At 34.3% G+C, this 25,780-nt stretch overlaps 1 protein-coding gene across 2 annotated transcripts in view; it reads left to right on the top strand.

The window, feature by feature from the left end:
* Positions 1-25,780, top strand: part of CADPS2 (Ca++-dependent secretion activator 2) — a 571,469-nt gene that overhangs the window by 258,223 nt on the left and 287,466 nt on the right. For both annotated transcript variants that reach the window (XM_011937408.1, XM_011937407.1), the window contains exon 6: positions 2,526-2,644. In XM_011937408.1, the coding sequence (XP_011792798.1) occupies positions 2,526-2,644 (119 nt within the window). The remainder of the gene's footprint in view (positions 1-2,525; positions 2,645-25,780) is intronic.

Raw genomic sequence — 25,780 nt, 5'->3', positions numbered from 1 at the left:
ATCTCCTGAGCTTGTGATATGCCTGCCTTGGCCTCCCAAAGTGCTGAGGTTACAGGCATGAGCCACCGCGCCCAGCCTGTAGTTAGTTTTTTACACTGAATTCTTTCATTGATATTAGGCTAGCAGATTCCATGACTTTCTCTATGTTTGGTGCTATATGGTTCCAATTTCACCATACTGCTCAGTGTCGTTCTTTTATAAACTACACATGCTTAAATGTCTCCTAACTCTGTGGTCAGCGTTTCACTTGGAAGAAAGTTACCTAGTTTCACATTTTATACATGCCGCTCTTCTTTACTTCTAGGACAACTTTATTTATTTTATCCTTATGACATCAGCTACAGAGAGAATGGGAAAGAGAAGATGAAAAATAGGTCAGTTAGGTTCCATAGGTCCACTAGCAAGTTTTGCTGGGAATTGAAACACTTACTTAAAATTAGATTAGCTGATGGTCCATGGAATTCTTGGCTGTCTTTATCACTAATTATTAAGGCCAGCTATGTTTTATTTTCCTTTTGGATATCAGATCTGTACAATCATATTGTTTTATTTATACGTATAGATTTACCACAGAAACTGTATCTTTTGAAAGTGACAATTCTGCAGGATAAAATGTTCCCAGCACAGTTGGAAGTATTGTTTTGAAAAGCAGAGTGCTGTTTCATAAGTAGTATGTTTTAGGAGGTCATGTTTACAGTAGCTTATAGTAGAGGTGACAGAAATAATGTCAAGCAGATGCTTCCTTTCTTCTCTTGCATTTGGGTTATTTAAACACACTGCAGAAAGAGATGCAATGTCAATAATATTCTGAAATATGAAGCAGTGCTCTTACGATTTCTAGACTTGTAGTACCCAATTCTGTTGTTTCATACATTTTAAATGACCATCAAACATTTTTATTATTAAGAAGTTATTAGAGTAATGGTGGTAAGTCCAAGTGTATTTGCCTTTTAATTAATATGGTTATGTATTTGATTTATCTCAGCTTCTGGTTTTATTTGTATAAGAATCTAACAAATTTCAATATTACTAGCAAAAAACCTGAGTCATTAAAAATGCATAACTTCCTTTGCTTATTTTCTTTAATCAAGATTTAGTATTTCATCCCAATTTCCCTGAGGAGCGTTAGAACAGCTGTGAAAGATACTGCTTTTCTCTGTCAATTCTCTTAGTCTGTTTTCAGTTAAGTCCTGATTTTGATTCGTATGTTGGTATGCATTTCCATGTGAGAAAATGACAAAAGCTCTGGTTGAGGAGGAAAACCTGTTCTGAGTTTGACCTTTTATTTTATTGATAAATAACTGAGTGATCAGTTCCCTATATATTTTATGAAAACAAAATTTAACAAAAACCAAATACACATTTATATTTACAAACATGACTCTTCTCTTGTAACAGAGCTGAAAGGAAGAACACTTTTAAGATGGTTTGTTTTTTGAGCCCTTTTGGATCAAAATTCTTATCGCGACTCTATAAAAAATGTAATGACTGTAATAAAGTATTACATGATCAGGAACTGATGCAGATTATGTTTATGGTAGATATTTTGGTAGCTATGAAACATGAATTTTATTATTATTTGTGCAGATACAACATGGGATTAATGAAGGAATCAATGTACATATATAAATGCATTGTAATTTATAAATTAAATTTTGAGAATTTAGAAGAGTTCATGATGTAACTTTTGATTGAAAACCTTATGGTAAATAATATTCATATTTGATGTATACATCCAATGAGAATGATAGGTTACAGTGTTTTAAGATTGGCAGCCTCTTCGACAAACATTAAAAAGCACACATAAAAAATATATGTTGTCCTTTCTCTCAGGAGTTACAAATACATAAGGCAATATCAGTTTTTCCACACTTTTCCAGTGTACTGAATTAAATTGGTACATATCTTCAATGGATAGAAAAATTATTTTTCTTACCAAGTTAGTATTAAGATGTTCAGTGACAAATTATAATTTTCCATTTAATAAGATACGGTCCATAAATTAAACTCTTTTACAGGCAGTAATAGTAATCTCAAGTGAATATAGAAAATTTCTGATGTCACGTGTTGATATCAATGAGTTGGTATGATGGTATAAATGTCTACCATTAATATATACTATATTAATTTATATGGAACTTATGTGCTGCTGTTATCATCTGCACTGAATTTTCATTTGTGATTCTGCTTAACTTCATGCAGACTTGCCTTAATTTGTTAAGGATCTGAGTTTAAATTTTGTTTAATTCACTACAGCTTATATTTATGACCTTTGACCTTACTCTTATGTGTAGCTGGCAGCAGATATATTTTCAGTTGCCAGATTTCCTAAAAATGTTATTTGCTGTACCTTCTATGAATATAGGTGGATTATAAAGAAGATAAAATACCAATGATGTTAACAAAAACAAAATTATTTTTTTTCAGTTTTGTCAATCTTCCTTATTACAGTTCATGCTGCTATTTCTGTATATTGCTAAATGTTGTCAACTTGATGCATTATTTTAAAATCATTTTATCTTTAGATTGTCATAATGGAAGTGCAAGGCTTGAAGTCAGTTGCTCCCAATCGAATTGTTTACTGTACAATGGAAGTGGAAGGAGAAAAACTGCAGACAGATCAGGCTGAAGCCTCAAGGCCACAGTAAGCCAGTTGAAAAGAATGTATTGTTGTTATTGTTTGTTTTTTTAATCTTCCCAAAGAAACATGCTCTATTTATGTGCATAAATGTTTGTTATTACTCTAAAACTGCTATTTGGCCAGCTTTGTCTCAAATGTGTTAGAACTAGTGTGTTCCTTTCTGGATAATGATGTTATAATTAGAATTTTGGCAGAATTCCTGTGTAGTACAAACAGGAAATCCAACATGCAAATGCAAAGCTAATCATTAGGCAACAAAACATTTATAAGTCATTTCTAAGGAAAGCAAATTTTATCATCATTTGTTATTTGAAAGGTAATACATAATCCTATTTCATTTGTGAGAATTGTATTCTAATAGCCTTTTCATTTTTGCCTGTTATAGTTCTTGGTGATGTAACAGTAGATACCACGATTCTGCACAATTATTTGGAATACTTAGTAAGTGGGCTAGAGAAGCAGTTAATGACTGCTGCACAATAATCAGAGTATAAAGCTGCTTTTTGCCAGCAGTTTGATGTTTCAGATTCTGTCAATGAGTTAATTAAATTAGTAAGATGTTCTCTTTAACTCATTCAAACTTGAGGAACCATCATGGTCTCTAGTAGAAACAACCAGGCTGGCCTGAGGAATTCAGATGCAATATGCTTGACCTTCATTTGTACATTACGTTTAGAAAACATTTTTTTCTTCTATTTAATCTTTATTCTAAATATCTTATAGGATTTAGGATTTTTGCCTTATTATAATACCAATATGTGACCTGTTCATTCAAGAAACCTCTGTTGAGATCCCAAATAGGCACCGAAGATGTATGAGAAATTTTAATTTTCTTTAGAGAAGGCAGGATAGGGAGATACAGAGGGTTATGTGTAATGGAAGAGAGGTGTTCAGAGTGTTAGGGGGTTGAAAAGAAATAAGTTGAAGCTTCTCATCCTAACCTACAAATTCCTACAGGCCTGCACTTGACCAATCTCTCATGACCTCTGGGATCTCGCCTGCTCCCTCTGTTCCCCCGATCTTCTGCAATTCATCTGCCCTGGACTTCATGCAGTTCCTCAAACACTTACCCACTCATTCCCAGTGTCGCACTTGCTTTCCCCTCTGCTTGTAGTCATCTTCCCTCTTATCTTTGTATAGCTGTTTTCTTGGCGTTGAGAATCTCAACTTAACCATCACTGAGAATAATCCTTCCCTTTAACCCAGTGGGAAGTGTACGTTTTCTGGCTCACCACTTTTTAATTTTTGGACGGTGTTAATTATCTGTTTATTTTGCAATATATTTTCTCCTGAGAAAAGGGTAAAACATCTTATCCTATTTAGTCTTATATCTGAGTACTTAGTAGGCATTCAAGTGGAATTTATTAATTCAATTGACTAAACTTATTTTTGTGATCTAGTCACAGTATATATTTGGGGGTAATACATTAGTATATTCACAGAATTGTGTAATCATCACCACTATCCATTTTTGAATATACTCATCATCTCAAAAAAAAAAAAAAACACAAAACTTTACCCTTTAGCTATCAACTCCTAACCACTCCAGTTTTAAGCAACCACTAATTTACTTTCTGTCTTTTATAGATTTACCTATTCTGGACATTTCATATAAATAGAATTATATATACAGTCATGTGTTGCTTAACAGCAATTAAGCAATTATATATACAGTCATGTGTTGCTTAACATATTCTGAGAAATGTGTCATTAGGTGATTTTGTTGAACATCATAAAGTATACTCATACAAGCTGATATGGTATAAATATTTTTCCTTACATGTATATGTTTCATATGGAAAGCTAAATGTCCTAGCACCATTACATTTTTCCTGCCTGATGTGCAATGCCAGTATCAAATGCCATATATCAAGTCTGTTCAAGTCCTTTGCCCATTTCTGTTTTCTCAGGTTTTAAGAGTTCCTCTATTTTGGATACTAGGCCTTTATCATATATGTGATTTGCAAGTCTTTTCTCTCATTCTATGAATTTGTTCACTTTCTTGTTTTGTATTTTGAAACACAAAATTTTGATGAAGTCCAATTTATTTTTTTCTTTGTTGTGCCTCTGTTGTCACCACTAAGAATTCATTGTCAAACCTAAAGTCACTAATTTTTAGCTCTATGCTTTCTCCTAAGACTTTCATAGTTTTAACTCTTACATTTAGGTCACTTATCTATTTTAGGTTGATTTTTGTATATGGTGTAATATAAGGGTCCAGCTTCCTTCTTTTACATGTGACTATTCAGTTGTCCCAACACCATTTGTTGAATTCTTTCCTTATTGAATGTTATTTGCATCCTGTTTGAAAATCAGTTGACCATAGATACATGCATTTGTTTCTGGACTCTCAATTCTGTTTTACCAATCTATATGCCTGTTCTTATGCCACTACCACACTTTCTTGATTACCATTGCTCTGCAGTAATTTTTGAAATCAGGAGTGTAAGGCTTTCACCTGTGTTGCTTTTCAAGATTGTTGTGGCTATTCTGAAATTTGATATGAATGTTAGGAACAGTTTATCAACTTTTGTAAAGATTATGCAAAGATCACCAGTTGAGATTCCAGTAGGGATTATGTTGTAACTGTAGGTCAATTAAGAGCATACTGCCATCTTAACAGTATTAAGTCTTCTGATCCACAGACATGGGATGTCTTTCTATGTATTTAGACCTTCAATTTTCCTTTCAACAATGTCTTGTAGATTTCAAAGTAAAAGTTTTACTTTTTGTTACATGTATTTCTATTATTGTATTCTTTTTTATGCTATTGTGAATGGAATTGTTTTCTTAAATTTACTTTTAAGTCATTCAAATTATTAGAAATATAATTATTTTTGTATATAGATTTTATATGCATCAATCAACCTTACTGAGCTTGCTTATCAACTCTAACATTTTTAGTGGATTTTGTAGACTTTTCTATGTGCAAGACCATGTCATCTGTAAATACTGATAGTTTAACTTCTTCCTGTCTAATTTAGATTTCCATTATTTAATTTTTTTGACTGTCTCCAGTTCAGTGTTGAATAAAAGTGGTAAGAAAAGGTATGTTGGTGTTGTTGCTGATCATAGGGGGAAAGCATATAATCCTTTATAATTAAATCTGATTTTAGCTCTGGATTTTTAATAGAAACTCTTAACAGTTTAAGGAAGTTCCTTTCTATTCCTAGTTTGTTGACTGTTTTTCCAATGAAAGGGTGTTTGATTTTGTCAAATGCTTTTCCTACATCTATTGAGATGATCATGTGGATTTTATCTTTTATTCTGTTGATATGATGTAACACATTATTTGATTTTCAGGTGTTAAATGAACCTTGCATTCCTTGCACAATTCCCACTTCGTCATAATATAGGATTTTAAAAATTTGTTACTGGATTTGGTTTTCTGTGCTTTGTTGAAGTTTTCGGCCTCTATATTCATAAGAGATATTGGCTTTGTAATTTTTTGTGTGATGTCTCTGATTTTGTTATCAGGGTAATAATGGCCTTGTAGAATAAGTTTTAAGTAGACCCTTCGATTTTTTTTCAAAGGTATGAAGAATTTGTATTTTTTGAAAGCATTTGGTAGAATTCACCAGTGGAGTCATCTGGGACTGAGCTTTTCTTTGGTAGTAATTCTCTGATTATTAATTTGATTTCATGTTATAGATCTGTTCATTGTCTTTCCTCTTGAGTCATTTTAGGTTTTTCTATTAGGTTGGTGCAAAAGTAATTGTGTTTTTTGCCGTTAAAAGTTAATGCCATTAAGTTTTTGATTCATCCAAGTTCTTTAATTTATTGTTACACATTTGATCATAGTTTTTATAATTATTTTTAGTTTCTATAAGGTCAGTAATAGTATCCTCTCTTCCATTTCTGATTCTAGTAATTTGAATATCCTTTCTTTTTTTCTTAGCCCATCTAACTAAAAGTTTGTCCATTAAAAAAAGATTGTAAATAACATTTCTAGGATTATTTCTTGGACTCTCTCCTATTTTTCTATTCCCTATTTTATCTTCATTCTGCACTGTTTACTTCCTCCTCTTTTTAGATTTAGTTTGCTTTCATGTTTACCGTGTGTTAGGTGAAGAGTTAGGCTTTTGGTTTCAGATCTTTCTTTTTTCGTAATATAGGCAATTGCAACTGTAAATTTCCCTCTAAGCACTGCTTTAGTTGCATTTGTAAGTAATGATATGATCTCTTTTCATTTTCATTCATCAAGGTGCCTTTGATCAGCAAAATATTTTGTTTCTGTAGTAAATAGAGTCAATGGAAGAAAGTTCTTAGCTGCAGGAAATACAAGCCCCAGGTCCTGCCATGTCACTCTAGTGGCCGAGAGAATTGAAGTCTTATCAGTCCTGAAACCCACTAGAAGAATACTATTGTACCACCACTTGTTGGGAAGCTCTTTCATGGTCCTTAGATTATTTTATTAAGTCTACCATACTAATCCATGAGATTTTGAGGGAGTGTGACTTCTCTAATAATCTCAATGCTATGGGTTTTTTCCCCCACATAATCTTCTCTGTTTTATTTAGGTATAAAATAAAATCCATCTATTGTAGATTAGATGATTTTTAGTAAATTTATACATTTGTGCAACTATCATCAAAATTCAATTTTTAGACATATCACTTCAGAAAGTTCTATCATGGCCATTTGCAGTCTATTCCTGCTCCCACTCTCAGTTCCAGGAAACCACTCATCTATTTTCAGGCTCTGCAATTTTACTTTTCCTGGATAGTTTATATAAATGGAATCATGCAATATGTAGTCTTTGTATCTGGATTTTTTTTGCTTATTGTAGTTTCTACAAAATCTTATATTTAATTGATACTTAAATATTTGGTTTGTGAGACCAATTAACTTTTATCTGAAGTTATGTTATTTTAACACTTTTTTTTTTTACAAACAGTAAAAGTTTCATGGGCTGTTATTTAATTTTCTGTATATTCATAATGTATTTGAAAGGGCTTCTGATATTGGGGAACAAGTGCATGAACAATATAAGTGAATTAAAATACTTAGAAACCTGAGAGGAAGTATTATAATAAGCCCCCAGTGCTCTTTTTTTAAAATTACTCTTTCTGTAAGGAAATTTGACTAAAATAGCCTTTCTGTGTTTCCCCATGAACACTGAGTTAACTTTTTAAATGAATTAAGAGATTTGTATTTATCATGGTATCCCGGGGCAGATTACCTTAAAAATGTATCTCATGAATGCTGACCGACTGCAGCTTTTTAGCAGTGTCATTACTTTCATCCCGAACTCATCTTGCACAACAGGAAAGAGATGTATCTCCTCCATCATCATAGTGAATTACGTCTCAGACACGTTTTCCAAATTTTAATGCTTCAACAGTTTGTGCTTTGTTGGAGATAAATTCATCCTTCTGTCTGATACTAATTAAAGTGCCTTATTTAGTCCATATTTCCAATATACTTAATCAAGATTTCTGGCCATTGCCTATTTCATTCCTGTAGTTCTGATTTCCTGCCAGCAATTAGGGGGAGACAGCGTGTGAGATTGGTACATAACCTAGAATATAGGACCTGGGGTCTAGTAACATGGTATTGATAGACAAGTTTGATTTACAAAGAGTGGCAGGGAGGCAGTGTAATTTGTGAAAGTTTCATTTTAATTTTTATTTTGTAAAATAGGGAAGGGAGTGTGGATAAACTATATTTTTCAATTATGGAGAAAATTCCTGTTATTTATGGATTTTTAAGTCATCGTTTCAGTCTCTTAGTAAACCAGGAAAAGTTTTGTATGAATGAGATACAGAGGAATTGTTTCTACACTTTATAGCATTTTACCCTTTCCAGACATTTCATTTATTTTGGTGTCAGCCCATACCCTTAATGATACCACTGAAAAGAAAATGGAGGGATAGTAGGAGGGATGACCAGCTGTGGGGTGATGAAGGGAGAACAAGATTTATTATGGTCATATAGTAGTCCTAAATTTCCTTATATGTACTAGTCTTTTATTCCCTCCAAGTGTTAAGTATCCTTTGAGTGTCTAAACAAACACAGGAGCTAGTAATAGCCTATGGAAGGTAAAAATAGGTCTTGGTACCAGAAAGATAAGGAAATTCATTATTAAACACAAATAGAGGAGAACATTTAGCATGATATCTAACGTCTTTTTTAATTTTTTCATTTTTTTGTAGAGATGAAGTCTTTGTTACCCAGGCCTGTCTCAAATTCCTGGCCTCAAGCAATCCTCCCACCTCAGCCTCCCAAAGAGCTGGGATTACAGGTGTGAGCCACCATATCCAGTCTTGAAATCTAACCTCTTAACAAATTTTTAAGTGTCCAGTGCAGTACCACAATAAAATAAAAGTGCACTGATAATCACACTAGGGAATTAAATATTGGTAACTTTTGTTAGAGAGAAAAACAAAAACACCAGGAAGCCACACTGTGTTTTTGCCACCCCTTCTGTCTCTCCTTCATCTCATAGTGCTGTTTTATTAAAAGCATTTGAAGATTAATGGGTCTCTACTGCCCACCCCCTGAAAGTAATAAAAAGACAAGAAGCAATGAGAAAAACGAATGAATTGTGTGTCAATAGAGAAATGTATTTATGGATATTATGATAGAACATCCTTTTGCCTCATAAAAATGATGGGAAATACAGTCTCCAGTACCAATTTCTGGAAACTTTAAATTCTTAACCAGAATTGTAATATCTGTCAAACCATTGAAAGAACATTGCAGCTACAAATGGAATGCTTATCAGAATGGCAAGGTACTGAGACAATGTTTAAGAGAGATTAAATACAGACTGCATATAAAACAAGATAATCTAACCATGCTTTTAAAAAACATATTAGCTTCCATTTTAATTCAGTAATGTCCAAATTATTTTTGAAGTATAATTCATTAGTCAGCTGTTCTTACAGACTAGACGTAAAATAAAATGCTACATTTTTGTATGATCTTTGAAAAACTGTGCCTTCTTTTTTTTTTTTTTTTTTCTTTTTTATTTTTTGGACAGAGTCTCACTCTGTCACCAGGCTGGAGTGCTGGAGTACAATGGTGCAATCACAGCTCACTGCAATCTCCACCTCCCAGGTTCAAGCCATTCTCTGCCTCAGCCTCTTGAGTAGCTGGGACTACAGGCGTGCACCACCACACTCAGCTAATTTTTGTAGTTTTAGTAGAATTGGGGTTTCACCGTGTTGGCCAGGATGGTCTCGATCTCTTGACCTCGTGATCTGCCCACCTCGCCCTCCCAAAGTGCTGGGATTACAGGCGTGAGCCATCACGGTCAGCCAACTGTGCCTATTTTTAATGAACCAAAGGCAAAACACTCAAACCATACAAAAGTTTTCTCTCCTCTCATTTCCATCTTCAAAATCATGACAGATTGCTTCTTTTTATATAAATAAATTCACTAGAAGTACCATTTCTCAAGACCGATGCTGTTGGTGCAGAACAAAATGAAGCCTAAAGAGACAAGCATTAGCCAAATACAGAAATTTACATTCATTGAGAATTTATTTACAATAAAGGGAGCAATCTGGGGATCCTTAAAATTAGAGGCATCTGAATTAATAAGAAGATATGATGGATTTAGATTCCAGATGTTAGCTGAAGAGCATTCATGAGCTCCAGTGAAAAACAGCATGGAGAAATAGGAACACTTTCACACAGTTGATAGGACTATAAACTAGTTCAACCATTGTGGAAGACAGTGTGGCGATTCCTCAAGGATCTAGAACTAGAAATACCATTTGACCCAGCCATCCCATTACTGGGTATATACCCAAAGGATTATAAATCATGCTGCTATAAAGACACATGCACACGTATGTTTATTGTGGCACTATTCACAATAGCAAAGACTTGGAACCAACCCAAATGTCCATCAGTGACAAACTGGATTGAGAAAATGTGGCACATATACACCATGGAATACTGTGCAGCCATAAAAAAGGATGAGTTAGTGTCCTTTGTAGGGACATGGATGCAGCTGGAAACCATCATTCTTAGCAAACTATCGCAGGAACAGAAAACCAAACGCTTTAGTGTTGTCATACTTCACATGCAAATTTTTGAACCAAAAAGAAGAAATGCTTTTATTCTAAGATGCTGCAACTGTTACATCTAGAGCTCTGTCCAGTAGTCCAAGAGATATGCTCAGGGCTGGTCCACCCCCAGTGCTGCTGGTGCAGATCTTTACATAGGGCAGGGTTCCTAAGGGGGCATTAAAGTACAAATCTTCTGTTGGGACACAAGCCCAGTAATAACTACTCCAGAGTATTGCTGTAGAGAGCAAATGGAGATCGCACATGTAAAGGATTTGTCAAGATCTTCAACAATCTGTGAGTGAATAACAATGGTGATATCCACAAGTTAGGAAAGGCATTTTAAGAAACCTAGTTGCATAGCTCTTGGTATGAATTAGTAAATAAGTTCATGCTTTGAAAAATTGCCAGAATTCATAATATTTAAAAACAGAAATACATTGAATGAAAGATAAGGAAGTAGAATTTTTCTGTTGTAAAATTTTAAAATTGTTTGCTTAACAAATAAAGATTGTATTCAAGGTGTCCAACATGATTATTTGATATATGTATATGTTGTATAATGATTATTACAATCAAGTTAATATGTCCATCATCCCCTATGTTGTACAGAGCTTCCTAGAACTTATTCATCTTATAACTGAAAATCTGTACTCTTTGATCAACATCTCATTTCCCTCACCTTCAGCCTCTGGCAACCACTGTCCTGCTCTTCATTCCTATGAGTTTCACTTTTTAGATTCTACATATAAAGATCATGCAGTAGTAGAATTTCTAGGTTTTAAAATGTTAACGACAAGGGATTATAGTGGGTGTTTATCAGTACAACATGGTTTTAAGAGAAAGGCTGAGACATTGCGGAGTATAAATCCTAGCTTTGCCACAGGTTAGCTGTGTTACTGCGGCTATTTATATCTGTTCGAGTCTATTTCTTCATTGGTATGAAAGAAAGAGTGGTACCTATTTCAAGGACTATTTTGTGAGTTAATTGGGGTAATATAGGTAGGAACACTCAATCATCATATTCTGCAGGTACCTCTGCCCATATATTCACTATTTTTTCTTTTAGCCTTTGCTTTGAGTGGTGTTTATTTTTTATTTTTCTACTCATGTATTCATTTTTCTACTTTCTTTAAATCTCTTTTAGCATCCTGTTTTTAAGTCCAGGAAATTTACAGGAGGAGTTTCACACTTAATAAAGGATTGAGTGCTTTTGACAGTACCAAACAGCAAACATTATTTTATGAAGTGGAATGTGCTTTTGTTTCCCAAGTCCTTTCTGAGATTTTTGGCTTGGGTGTTTGTATTGTCATATAGTATTTATTTGTTAAGCACTTTATAATCTTTTTTTAAGATTTGAGAGTTAGCTACAATCAAGTGGAGATAGTTTTCAAAATGAATAATGCCTCTGTCAGTTATGAAGGGAAAAGATTTGTTGGTTGTCATATATTCTCTATCAACATTGGTTTTGTGTCTTAGTTGATGTCATTGAAGATTTGTATCTGCTGTGCTAAAGTGCAGCCATCAAAGGATCTCTAGTGCTGTGCAGCATAATATCCTGCAGTTGTTGACAGTAATTTTACAGCCGTGTGTTCCATGTTGGCACCATGATAATACATTATATGAAGAGCACTTAACTATTACCTGTTCTGGAGTTATGGAATTAAGGTGAAGCTGGGATCTTCCTCTGTAACTGACACGTGGATTAGCAAAAGAAATGATAATCTTAAATTGAATGCAACCTTATATTATTGCTATTCTTTCAGATACAGGGAAATCTGAAAGAGTTCATAAAAATATCTCGGAACACTTTGTTAGTTCTCAGTGGTAAGAAGAGAATAGATGAGGTTATTTCTGTGAATCAGAGTATTCAGATGACCTCAGTGAACTGGAGATCCAAGCAGAGTGGGAGCCAAAAATGCGGCTGGGTGTGGTGGCTCACGCCTGTAATCCCAGCACTTTGGGAGGCTGAGGCAGGTGGATCACCTGAGGTCAGGAGTTCGAGACAAGCCTGGCTAACACAGTGAAACCCCATCTCTACTGAAAATATAAAAAACATTAGCCAGGCGTGGTGGCGGGTGCCTGTAGTCCCAGCTACTCAGGAGGCTGAGGCAGGAGAATGGTGTGAACCCAGGAGGCGGAGCTTGCATTGAGCCGAGATCGCACCACTGCACTCCAGCCTGGGCGACAGAGTGAGACTCTGTCTCAACAAAAAAAAAAAAGTCATGCTGTCTTACTGTCTCATGCCTTTGTGTGTACACATGGTACCTCCCTGGTCTTTCTGTGCCCAGGAACTCTGATTGATATTTCAAGACCAGTTCAACTTGGTGAAGGTTTTGTACCCATATTGATCTCAGAACACTCTCTTTTTCATTAGCACAAAGTCAATACAATATATTATATTTCCATTTTTATATTCTAGTGACTTATGTATAGCTTCAGAGCAAAAAATATTCATTTTTTAGCTTCCATAGTGTGTTTCTGTATATACACATTATATAGAGATTTTTTAGTTGTGGAGTTTTGTATGCAGTATAATTGCAATGGTCATAAGATGAAGATTGACATTCTTTGCAAGTGAAGTGTATTTTTAAATGTATGCCCTACACCTCCCATCTCACACATTCAAATGAGGTAATTCCCATTTGAAAAACTAAACTTTCTTTTTTTTTTCTTAATTTGGCCATGATTCTGATCTATGCATTATGTAATTATTTTATATGTATATCAATCTGCTACAGGTTCTCCTGCTTTAATGGAAACTTTAAGCTCAAACCACCTAAGTAACATATTTTTCCTTACTGAGACACTATTATTTATATATCCATGACAGTGATTTTTCTCCTTTTATTTATAAAACTTTTTTTGTCAGTAAGTAATTTAGTAAGGTTAATGGCAAGCTGAATATTTTAAAATTAATACAGTTTTTTAAAATCATAATTTCTAAGCCTTCCTATTTAAAAGGGAGATTTAAATCTCCTGAAGTACTGACAATTATCAGGTAACTTTTGCAGCATGAGAGCTATTGTCCACAGGAGTTTCTCCTTCTCTTTGAAATTTGAAGAAAATTTTCTAAGTATAGGAACTCTGCGACCTGGAAGATAACAACACTATTTTTTTTTTTTTAAGTTTTGTTTTGTTTTCCTGGGAAGAATAAGTCTATGTAAACTTAGGATTTGGGGAGATTTTTTTACACTTACATCTCTTCCAAATTAAAACTATAGGCTTTAGAAACATGCCTGCAAAGATATTCATATAACATTATTTAAAGAAATGTTTTTTAAGGAAGAGAAGATGATCCTATTTTTAATTTGTTTTGTTCCCAGAACTTCATTGACTTAAGACCACCAGAGAAATCACAGTGGTGGTGAAGTGTGGCTAAAAAATAAAAATGAAGAATTAGTCAATTTTTAGACAAGTAACACTTTTGTGTTCCTGGCTCAGATTTCCTTATTATATAAAATGCAAGATGGATCTGGTTGGCGAAGATGTGAAGTCTTTTGGCTTATAAAATAGCAAATTTTACCTGAAGCAAGTCTGTGAAATTCTCACTGTGTTCTAATGTTTAACTTTCCTTTTTTGCCGTAATATAGCTTTGCTGGCAGATGGCAGCATTTGGATCATATTGAATTTGGCAAATTCTCATAAGAATCTTCAAAAATTTTAATATTTGAATGTGAAAAAAAATCATGAATTTTATATAGTTCTACCAAAATGGTAGAGATGAAATCTACATCTTTTATGCCCTGTATTACTTCACTTTCAAGTAGGGTAGATGTCTAGGAAAAAAAGTGGAACAATATTTATGCACTATGAATATGATTCTAATGATGTGAAAACTTAACCTATCATTATCCACATTTAAAAAATTGTGTTTTTAAAGTGGTGCATTTTTTTTTTTAATAAAATCAGTAGCTAAATGTCAACATCCACATCAATATTAAATAACTTTAGCTGTTGGTTCCCTCTGAAAACCCAAAATGTCCAATTATTTGTTTTACATGTGAGCAGTGTTTCAGGTTGCCTCATTCTTGCATTCTCTCTCTGCAAATATTGGATTCTGGGTGAAGGCCACTGAACCAACATCTGGGAGAGGCTCATTAGTCCTTTATTAAATGAAACTTTTGGTTAACTATTGGTTAACCAAACTATTGGTTTGGTTAGACATAAGTTATTTTAAGTTCAGCTCTGAACAAACTCATGTCATAAAAAGTTTTTGTTGGACTTTACTGTTTATTTGAGCTTTTTACTAAGCATATACCCTACTAATAGTGGGAATAGGATTATAAATTGCTTAGAGCAGCGGTCTTGATTTCTGCTGTGGCAAGCTTGTTAAAATTACAGAAGTAACAGTATTTCTAGAAGACTCAGAGCAAGTTTGTGGACTAAATGTGATTAGTCACTTTTGTGATGAGACTTACTAACAGATGGACTTGTTTCCCCTATAATCAGACAGATTGGTGATTACATTAAAATTTCATCATTAATATTTTCTTGGGCATATCTGTGACAGTTTCATGGCTCAATTTTTTCAGAGAAGGTCCCCAACTAAGCCAGTGACCTTTGCTGTTTTCCCACGGTTGTTGGGATCTTTAGAAAGAGAAACTTGTTTACACCTGTCTCAGCTTGGCTTTCTTGCTTTGACTCCATGGAACTGCTCTTTCTGTTCGCAGAGAGGCTAATTCCTTGACTTAGCTACTGCATGTGTTGTTTGTTTTGTTTTCTTTCCATCATGTAGCTTCTGATGGCCTGGATGAAAAGTGTCCGTCCATTTTTGTAGCCATCCTTTTCTTAAAATCAGTCTGAAGATGTAATTGTCAAACAGCAAATTCTTTTAAGTTGATCAAAATAGTTCACAGTTTTATAGCACCACTTACGTGAATTAAGATATATTACAAGGAAGATAACCTGATCTAGGAATATTTATCCATATAGCATGGATGAGCAAGAATTTCACAGGAAAATATAATCACTGCCTTTAATTAGATAAGAAACAGTATAGGTACTGAGATGATAAAGAGAAAAGGAGGAGTATGTTTAGAGGTGAAATATAAATGTTAAAGTAACACAGAATATAGTATACTGTATCATATATATATACTGTATCCTATATGTATGTATATTTCATATTGTATGTAACATTGTCTATCTGAAATAAACTTTTACAAAGGGCCTAAACCTGTGAAAGAATACAAAGAAATAGCTTTCAAGTTTAGAAAGAAGACTGTTACTAAAACAAATTCTATAGTTAACAAAATATGCTTTTTAGTTATCCAGATTAATACTAGGCAGCCGATCTTTCTCCTTTCTGGATATATTCACATGGATAACTTACTCAACACATTAAAAATAGAAACATTTATATTTCACCTTTAAACATACTCCTCCTTTTCTGTTTATCAACTCAGTATGTGGTATTTCTAGCTATAGGGATTCCTTAGCCAGAGACTTGGCCATTTATTATTTCTTCTTCTTGTTTGATTTCTATACAGAACTCAGTATCTGGTTCTGTAAATTCTGTTGATTCTGCCTTCTTAATATCCAGCAAATCTTTCTTACCACATCATCCTTGCCTGCCCATTGGTCTGGGCCCTTGCTAGGTTTATTTCAGGAGCCTCTGTCTGGTTTGACTTCCACTTACCTCTGCACCTCTTGTAACTCCAGCTTAGATTCTATGCTCTATAGTATTTTCAAGCAGGAATTCTGTTGCATTTTGGAGGAAGCTGTTTTTATCAGTGGAACTATCCCCTGCATCTGAAGTTATTGAACTTCCCTGGCCTCTGTGCACATATTTTTTTGATGCTGTCCCTACCAGGAGCAGGTCCCATTTCTGGGAAGAACACTATCCTTGCACATGGTCTGCCTTCCTTTCATTCTGCACCTAACTACTTTCCCTTTACCTTTCCTTGAAGGCTCTAGTTTAGGATGCTTTTCTCTGTGAGGCCTTCCCTGAGCCCTTGCTCCCCTCCTTCCCCAGAGGTCTTCAGTAACACCCTATATGTTCTCAGTCCCCAGAACTCTCACCGTATGCTCTAGTTGTCTCCCTTTTTGTCTGCTCCCCCACAAAAACTAGAAGCTCCCGGAAGACAGAAGGTAGGTCTTATTCATCATCATATCCTCAGTATCTGGTTCTGTAACTAACCTTTATTTGATGAAGCATTTAACCTCCAATAACTGACAACAGTATTATCTTAATAACTTACTAATGAAGTATCAGTAAGAGTACTTCATCTATAGGGAGGACACTGTTTTACCAAAATTAGTTACGCCTATAAAACTATAGATATTCACTGACTGGCCTGCTAGTATTAATGCATGAGAAAGTTAAATGAGTCTGAATGGACTTAATAGCAGCTGGGAGCCAGTTGTCACCCTAATTTCCACCCATTACATAATTAAATACAATCTGCTAAGTGACATTGTACAAATCACTTTCTGTGGCCCAAATGTCCCTTCACAAATTGCAGCATTAATACTACATCTCACATATCCAGAATATTTTTGCAGCAACAAAAATGGTGTATATTATTTAAATTTCCTTTATATATCACTTGGGGTTTCTTGGAGAAACTACTTTTTAAATATAAGCTAGAATTTGAACATTTCTAAAGCTATTATAATATTCTCATTTAAAAAGCATAGGGGGTATTTTCATTTTGTCCCAACTCTTATGTGAATACCCAGGGTATTTTTCAAAAAAGACATCTTTGTAGCAAAGGTAGAATATTTCTATTTAACCAAATACACAACTCTGCTTGTTTTCAATTAAAAATTTTCCACCCACATTGCTTACTTCTGACTTTTGCCTATGGAAATAAGGACTCACAAAACAATTGCTAGAAAATATATTTATGTAGGGAATCTAAGAAAAAAGAAATGGTAGTTGTAAAATAATTAAATACCTACCTAGGCAAGAAAATGTCATCTGTTTTGTAAACACATATGATTTTCATGGTTGAAGGACCCAGATAATGTTTTATTAGAATAATGTCTCATATTCGTGTTATTCTTGTTTCAAAAAAAAAAATGTTAAAAAGATGCCAAGTCTGCCTTTGCCAAAAGTTCTGTATGCTTTCATTGAAAAATATGCTGAATAGATTTATACCTTGAGTAAATTGGAACAGAAATCCACAGTTACATTTTTTATTCTCCCAAAGCATATCAGATGTGTTACTTGATTGGTTAGCTTAATGTTTGTGAGTTATTACAGGGAAAATTGGAGGTAAACTGTTTTCTAACCTCTAAGTAGCGTTTGATTTTACAATACGTACAAATGGACTTTGTATTTTTTTTATTTCAAGGAAGAATTTTTAGAGAATAAAAAAAGATAAGAGATTCATTTCAGAGACAAAACTATGGTTTCTACTTAAGCAGTCAAGTGGTATTTCATTTTTGTGGAGTATTCTGTAGTTATTCTCTACTGACGCAGGGTGTAGACACAATGATGACCTAATCATCTTGCAGAGGTCCCACCTGCTAATACCACCCTCCCTGGGGAGTTGGGATTTCAACATATACACTCTAGGGGGACACATACATTCAGACCATAGCAGCAGTGCTCAGGTGAATTAAGAACAAGCATTTATTTGCTAAGTCTTCTAATTTGCCAGATATAATGATAGTTATTTTACTTACAGATTTCTTTTTCCGAGTAATTATGAAAAGAAAACAGATACTCAAAAAGTTTGACTGACATGTGATGATAGTTTGGATATTTGACCCCCCCCAAGCCTCATGTAGAAATGTAATCTCCAGTGTTGGAGGTGGAGCTAAATGAGAGGTGTTTGCTCATAGTGGCAGATCCCTCATGCATGGCTTGAGTGAGTTCTTGCTCTTTTACTTCCTGTAAGAGCTGGTTGTTAAAATGAGCCTGGCACTGCTCTCTCACCCTCTTGTTTCCTCTCTCTCCAGGTGATCTCTGCACATACCAGCTCCCCTTTGCCTTCCACCAGGTGTGGAAGCAGCCTGAGGCCCTCACTGGACACCCAGTCTTCCAGCCAGCTGAATCATGACCCAAATAAATTTTTTTTCTCTATAAATTACACAGTCTCAGGTATTTCTTTATAGCAACACAAAATGGGTTTTTTGTTGCTATAAAGGAACCTAAATTAACCCAGCTCTTCAGTAGGGAAACCAGGATTCAAACCCAGTCCTCTTAGATTCCAAATTCTATGTTATTTCTGCACATCATTGTTTTCTCTCTTGAATATGTAATGTGTGCCTTTGATGTCCAGAGCACAATGTTGTTTACAGTGGGGATGTAACTATGGTTGCTGAGGGAAATCGTAAACATACATCGGTAATGACTTCTGTCTTAAAATGAAGGTCATCTTGAAGCTTTTCTCACTGCTATAGTATTTGTTTACATTTCACACTTTTCCTTTTGACACAAACCCGAGTCATGAAGGCCAGAGTCTGTTTGCCTTCATCTTTGCATTTTCAGCATTCATTCCCATAAATGGCATATGATAGATGCTTACTAAATATCCTTTCAGATTCTGGACAATGAGAACAATAATTAACACAAAGTGTCATTATTTAAATGTTCCATTAAGTGCCAGGTAGGTAGATGTTGGAGAAACATAGATAATAGTAGTGATTTCCACCCCTTTAAATTCTTAATGGAGCTGTTATGAGGATCAAATGTTTTCTAACAAAATGAGCTTAAATGTTCTTAAGCTTTAAAAGTCTGTGTGTATAGCATTTTTGTTCGAAGGTATCTCAACATTTAGTCGTTACTGTGGCCGTTGGAAATCCACAGCAAGTGGGGTTTCCTTCCCTGAGTAACATGTGGGTAGACCTCACAGGAACCATAAGCAACAGGATAACTGGCAGCAACTGTGTGGCCTGTGAAGATTACCAGGTCTCACTGCTTGACCAGACTCCTGAGGCTGCTTGTGACATGTCGCGTCTGTACAGTGGACCGCAGTGCTAGTATCCCTCTGGATATTCCTGAGACTAGTTTTGAGTCCTTACCATGCACTTGAGTATCCACTTGCCTCTGCTCTATGCATCATGCTTTTGTTGAGTTCCTGGTGTTTTTGGCTCTTTTCAACTCTCAGAAATAGTCTCAGGTCATCCTACCCTCTCTGGCATCTGGGATATTTGTGTAATGCAGGGACTTTTCCTATTGCTTCCATTCTACTTCTGTGTAGTTGGAAATTCTCTTTATTTCAGCTAAAGAAACTGTCATTTAGGAAAGAAAAAAAAGTTGTTTTATCTTCAAGGGGAGCCCTAAAGGAGCATTCCCAGGGGAAATGCAATAAACCCGTATAGATGATCTATCCTGGCATTCCCCCTGTAAAGCCCTCCATGTTACTACTCTGATACAGAATTAAGACTCTCTTAGCTTTGGAGTAGCTGGAGACAGCTGAGGAATATTTGCTTTTAAATGTAAGCAATTAAGAATAGTATGTACTGACATTATAGTACTTGGCAATTCCAAGATCTTCAAATTAAGAAAATACAAAGCAAAACATTTTTATGCCACCAAATGACAGGCCCAAAAGAACATTAACCCTCACTTAAAGTTCTGTCAAATGAAACGTCAATTAGTGGAAGACATCTGGTAAAGAAAGTACTAGTTATTGATGGACACTCTTACTTTTAATATGCTGAACTGATTACCTAGTGATAATTATAACCTCATAGTTTGCAACCCAATATTTTAATTTCTCTAGTACTTTTTATCTTTAAAAAGTAATATATTCATTATATTATGTTTGAAGGATTTTTTTTTCAGTTCATATAACACATCTAACTCTGGTCCCACAAAATGGGAGCAAATAGGCTGAGATTCTCACATAAGCATCAAAGTTGAGTGTATGGGAACAATATGAACATAACATACTGGTAAATTTCTGTAGATTACTAATTATTGGTGTATACAGTATAGTTGTGCTCATTTCCACACCATTGCATTTTATTATTTAAACATCCTTCTGGGGGATTTGTGCATTTTTTTTGCTTTAAAGTTAAATTAACTTATATATCAATTACTTATTCTTTCCCATATGTAAGTTTTTTAAAAATCTTGGTTTTCATCTTATAAAGCACTGAACTTTTTTGTACATTGTTTGTCACATCTTGCATTACAGTTTTACTTGGTCCCAAGTAAAACTGTAATGCAAGATGTGAAAAATTGTTCTCTTTAAAATTAGATGCTTCAAGCTAATGTCTTTGAACTGTGCTGTTATGAGGGAAAGAAGGGAAAATGCTTGTGAGAGATAATCTCTTCTGTTATTTCTGAAACCTGATTTTTTGCGAACATGCTTGCTAGACTTTCCCAGAAGAAAATGGTACAAGTGTAATATGATTTTTCTACTCTGGATATGGAGGTTTAATGGCATGAATACTTCACAAAAGAAATACAGACTTTAAAGGACAATTTTATCCTATTTGTCCTGAGGCCTTTGCAATCCTTAGAGCAACCAAATGAGCACTAGCTCTTTGAAGGGAAAGGGCAACTTCTATGAGACAATAAGGAAGAGAAGGAAGATAAAGCTTGTAGGATTTTTCTCTTATTATGAAAGTCATTATCCATCCCATCCCATTCCCCAATATTGTTCTGCCTTAAAATGCAAGATGTCATGTCAGGATTTTGTCTCTTCTTGTAATGGTTTTTTTGTTTTGTTTTGTTTTTTGTTTGTTTGTTTTCCTTTTTGAGATTGGGTCTCACTATATTGCCCAGGCTGTCTTGAACATCTGACCTCAGGCAATCCTCCTGTGTCAGTATCCTGAATAGCTGGGATTACAGATGTGTGCTGCTACACCTGCTTCTTGTCACGTTTGAAGAAACAAATAACTTTGTGTTATCTTTCCATCATAATAGAAAGTTTTATTCAGTGTTTATGAAAGATCCTCCCAAAAGTCTAGAATGATAAAACTTAGTTACTTGAAGGGTATTTTCTAGTTCTTCTATTAAAATTTGTGTCATTTCAGTTTTATAGACTGTAAATTATGTTTAAAAGGAGGGATAAAAGATGATATACAGAAATACATTAAGATTAAAAGTAAATCTCAGTTTGTGACACTTTGCCTATTGTAAGCTGACCTTTCATTAATCATCTCATTTCTTCTCCTCCTTGTCTCCCTTTTTCTTCCTCTCCTCAGATTCTCACACGGCTTCTTTTTCTTCCTCTCTTTTTTTCTCCTTTGCCATTTTTGCTGTTAGTTGATGTCTCTATTGCTCTCTCTCTTTTTTTGATATTGTCTGGATTTTAGTGTCACCATTTTATGAAACAGATGAACACTTTAATGTTCAAAACCATCAATTTTTTCAGGTAGATATTATCTAGTAAAGCTAAAGCAGTACTAATATGGATGCTAGTAAGAATAATGAACATTCTGTGTGCACTTTCTATGAGACACGTGCTGTGCTCTTATGGTTATTAACATGAGTCATTTTCATTGATACTCCACTGTATTCTGAGGAATGTATTATTAGGTTGTGGTAAAGTGGCTTGCCCTGAGTCTTTTCACTTATTGGTGGTCTCCAAGACCAGAATCTGTCTCTTGGGTCTGTGCTTTGTAGCCCTATTTCTGCACCATTGTACTCTGCTGTGGGCAAGGTCTCATGTAATGATTCTTTCTTATTTCCTTTTGTTATTTAATCAGTCTTTTCTCCACAATGTTTATGTGAAACTATGTAGAATGATGTTGTAATATTTATGTCACTAATTTCACTTAGATTGTTATCTTTGATATATTGCTATGAAGAATTTCTTTTGTTTTGTTGAAAATATAGAGTAGTATAGTTTGATGTCTTAAATGACAGTGTGATTTGTGGGATGAATGTTATCCTCATGGCCTAGAAAGCCATTCTATTCATTGTCCTCACTGTATTGCATGCAGTATATTATTAAACTGTATGTAGTTCAATTTAGATATCTCAAGTTGGAATTTCAGATACTTTTATAGTATGTCAACAACAACAATGGTGATAAGTTAGGCAGTTTTTATAAACATTGACCACCCAATTTAAACTAATTTAATTAGATGTGTAGAAAATTTGGTTTAAAATACATTCAGTAAATAAAAGGAGTTAAAAACCTGCTGTACAAATTAACTATTACAATTAAAGGAAATAATATGTTTATCATAAAATTTTGAAATTCTCGCTAGTAAATTTGAATTTTGTATTGCAATGAATTGTTTAAAATTTTGACTTAGGAGTATAATGGAGCTATTTGTTGTAAATTTTTTTTTTACTAGATAGGTAAATTGTTTTATGAATCAACCTGTTAGGATAACATTTTTATGTTTAAGATAAGTTTAAAGTATTGGGCTGCCTTAGAAATCTGTCCCTGATCTTTTGTTCTTTCCATTATTTATGTAAAAACAGATGAATATATATGAAGATGTCTGTTGCAGCACTGCCTGTAATGTTTAAGACTGGAAACAACCTTAAAGTCCATCATTAGAAGAGTGATTGAATAAATTATAGCACTGCCATACAAGGGGAATGTCTTACAGTCTTGAAAAGAATTACATAAATCCATGTTCTGACACATGAAGAAGTTCAAGATATAGTGTTACATAAAAGAACATGTTATAGAACAATTTGGATATCCCATTAATTTTTAAATGAATAATAAATGTGCATTACATTTGACCATATGTGTGAGGGTTGGTTTCTGGGCTCTCTATTCCAGTCTGTTGGTTTGTATATCTGTCTTTTTGCCAGGACCACACTATTTTGATTGCCATTATTTTTTAGTAGGTTTTGAAATCGGGATTTGTGATGCATTCCACTTTGTTCTTTTTTTTTTTTTTTTCCTTTAAAATTGTTTTGGATATTTGGAGCCCCTAGAGATTCCTTATGAATTTTAGGGTAGATTTTCATATTTCTGCAAATGTTAGGATTTTGATGGAATTCACATTGAACCATTGGTCGTTTTGCATAGTGCAAGCATCTTAAATAAGGAAACATTTGGTATAGATGATTGCATGCGTTTTTCAAAATTCATAGTGCTCTATACTTGAGATGATTACATTTTACTGCATGTAAACTATACCTCAATAAATGATTGCAAACCTTTGAAATATATATGTGTTTAAAGCATACATGTAAGCATGGAAATACATGTATAAGCCCACACTTGTAAGGTAGAAGTCCCTGTGATTGTGATGTGTGAGTGCACCCTTCATAAGCTCGTTCATTTTCATAGTTTATACAACAGTTTCTATGTTAATCACTCCCAAATCTGTATCTGGATTTGCAATAGCCTATTGGAATCAAGCACTTGAATTTCCCAAGATAAGTTCCTTTATCTTCTATAGTTTGGATCATGGTAAACGACGTGTCACCAGCCACCCATGTTGCCATGAAAACTTAGTTATCTTCATCGTTTTTCCCTGAGTCTTTGACTGAAGTACATTAGTATTATATAAGCCTTTTATATACTTGGGCCCTGTGTTGAACTTTTAAAATATTAAAAGGTGCTCTTCCATAAGTATTAACTTCTGCTTAGAGTTTTCCACAAGACTGTCTTAATTGCTCATATTAATCAAGAAAGCTATTTTTAAAAACATTTGTACAGTGCTTAACATTGTTTTGTAAATCTTTTAGTGTTTTATTATTTAATTTCTATTTATGTAATTAATAATCAGGCTCTTAGTATTTCTCTCTTGTTAAACTTAATTCCCAATTTTCAGAGGTTATTACATTATTCAATTAAAAGGAGATAATACTGTTTATTAGTAAGAGTGGGATATTGTGTCTACTTGGTACATTTTGCACATCTGTTAATATACCTGTTTTACATACACATTTTCCCAATGGCTTCAGCATGGCTTTGAAGTATATGTGGCCATTATGTGGAGGACAATGACTAATAGAAAGACACCAACACATACAGGTTTCTTCAATGAAACTAAAGGATACTACAGCTCATTGGCATAAACATAGCTGCAAGAGCAGAGACACAGTTGTGTGCTTTCAGTCAGGCAGGTTTCCTGGCTCCCAGTTCTCAAGAAGGCATGCAGTTAAAAATGATATTGCTTGACACCCTTGAGGATACCATCAGGCCTTTCTGATCAACTCACTATCCTGTTTTCAAGAATTTTTATTTCCTCCTGACTCATCATAATGAGTTTGGGGGAGGTGCCCATCTACCTTCTCACCAAATATGAGTCAATGAAAATAACACAGTCCTTACTAATTTTCATGAATTGAGTGAATCCAAAGTCAGTTTTTTCAGCAAATCTTCCATAGGACAGCAGAAAGACCTTAGACCTACTTAAAGTCCAGTGCAGGAAACTTTTGGAAAGATTTTCTACTTCCCAGGGAATATCAGAATCAATGCTACCAAATAAATACTGGATGTTTGAGTTTTGAACCAAAACTTTTATTCTATTCTTGGAAGAATCTGTTATATCATTTTAATCTTAAAATGGCTACATTTTGAGAATGATAATTTATAGTTGGATTGTTTAAAAGATTTCATCATGACAAACCTGACAACAAGCAATGGGAAAGGATTACCTATTTAATAAATGATACTGGGGAAACTGGTTAGCCATATGCAGAAAATTGAAACTGCACCCCTTCTTCACACCTTATTAACAGTTAACTCAAGATAGATTAAAGATTTAAATGTAAAACCCAAAACTATAAAAACCCTAGAAGAAAATGTAGGCAATACAATTTAGGCAAAGATTTAATGGTAAAATTGCCAAAAGCAATTGCAACAGGAGCAAAAATTGACAATGGCATCTAATTAAACTAAAGAACTTCTGTGCAGCAAAAGAAACTGTCAGCAGAGTGAACAGGGAGCCTATAGTGTGGGAGGAAATCTTTGCAATCTATCCATTCGAGAAAGGTCTAATATCCAGAATCTACAAGGAACTCAAATAAATTTACAAGAAAAAAAAAATTAAAAAATGGGCAAAGGACATAAACAGATACTGTTCAAAAGAAGACATTCATGCAGCCAACAAACATATGAGGAAAGCTCAGTATCACTGATCGTTAGAGAAATGCAAGTTGAAACCACAGTGAGATACCATCTCACGCCAGTCAGAATGGTGATTATTAAAAAGTTAAGAAACAACAGATGTTAGCAAGGTTGCAGAGAAATAGGAGCACTTTTATACTGTTGATGGGAATGTAAATTAGTTC

This window comes from Colobus angolensis, unplaced genomic scaffold (assembly GCF_000951035.1).
Source record: "Colobus angolensis palliatus isolate OR3802 unplaced genomic scaffold, Cang.pa_1.0 Scaffold163, whole genome shotgun sequence".
Taxonomy (NCBI): Eukaryota; Metazoa; Chordata; class Mammalia; order Primates; family Cercopithecidae; genus Colobus; species Colobus angolensis.
The sequence above is the reverse complement of the archived record's forward strand: the minus strand, read 5'-3'. Positions and strand labels throughout refer to the sequence as shown.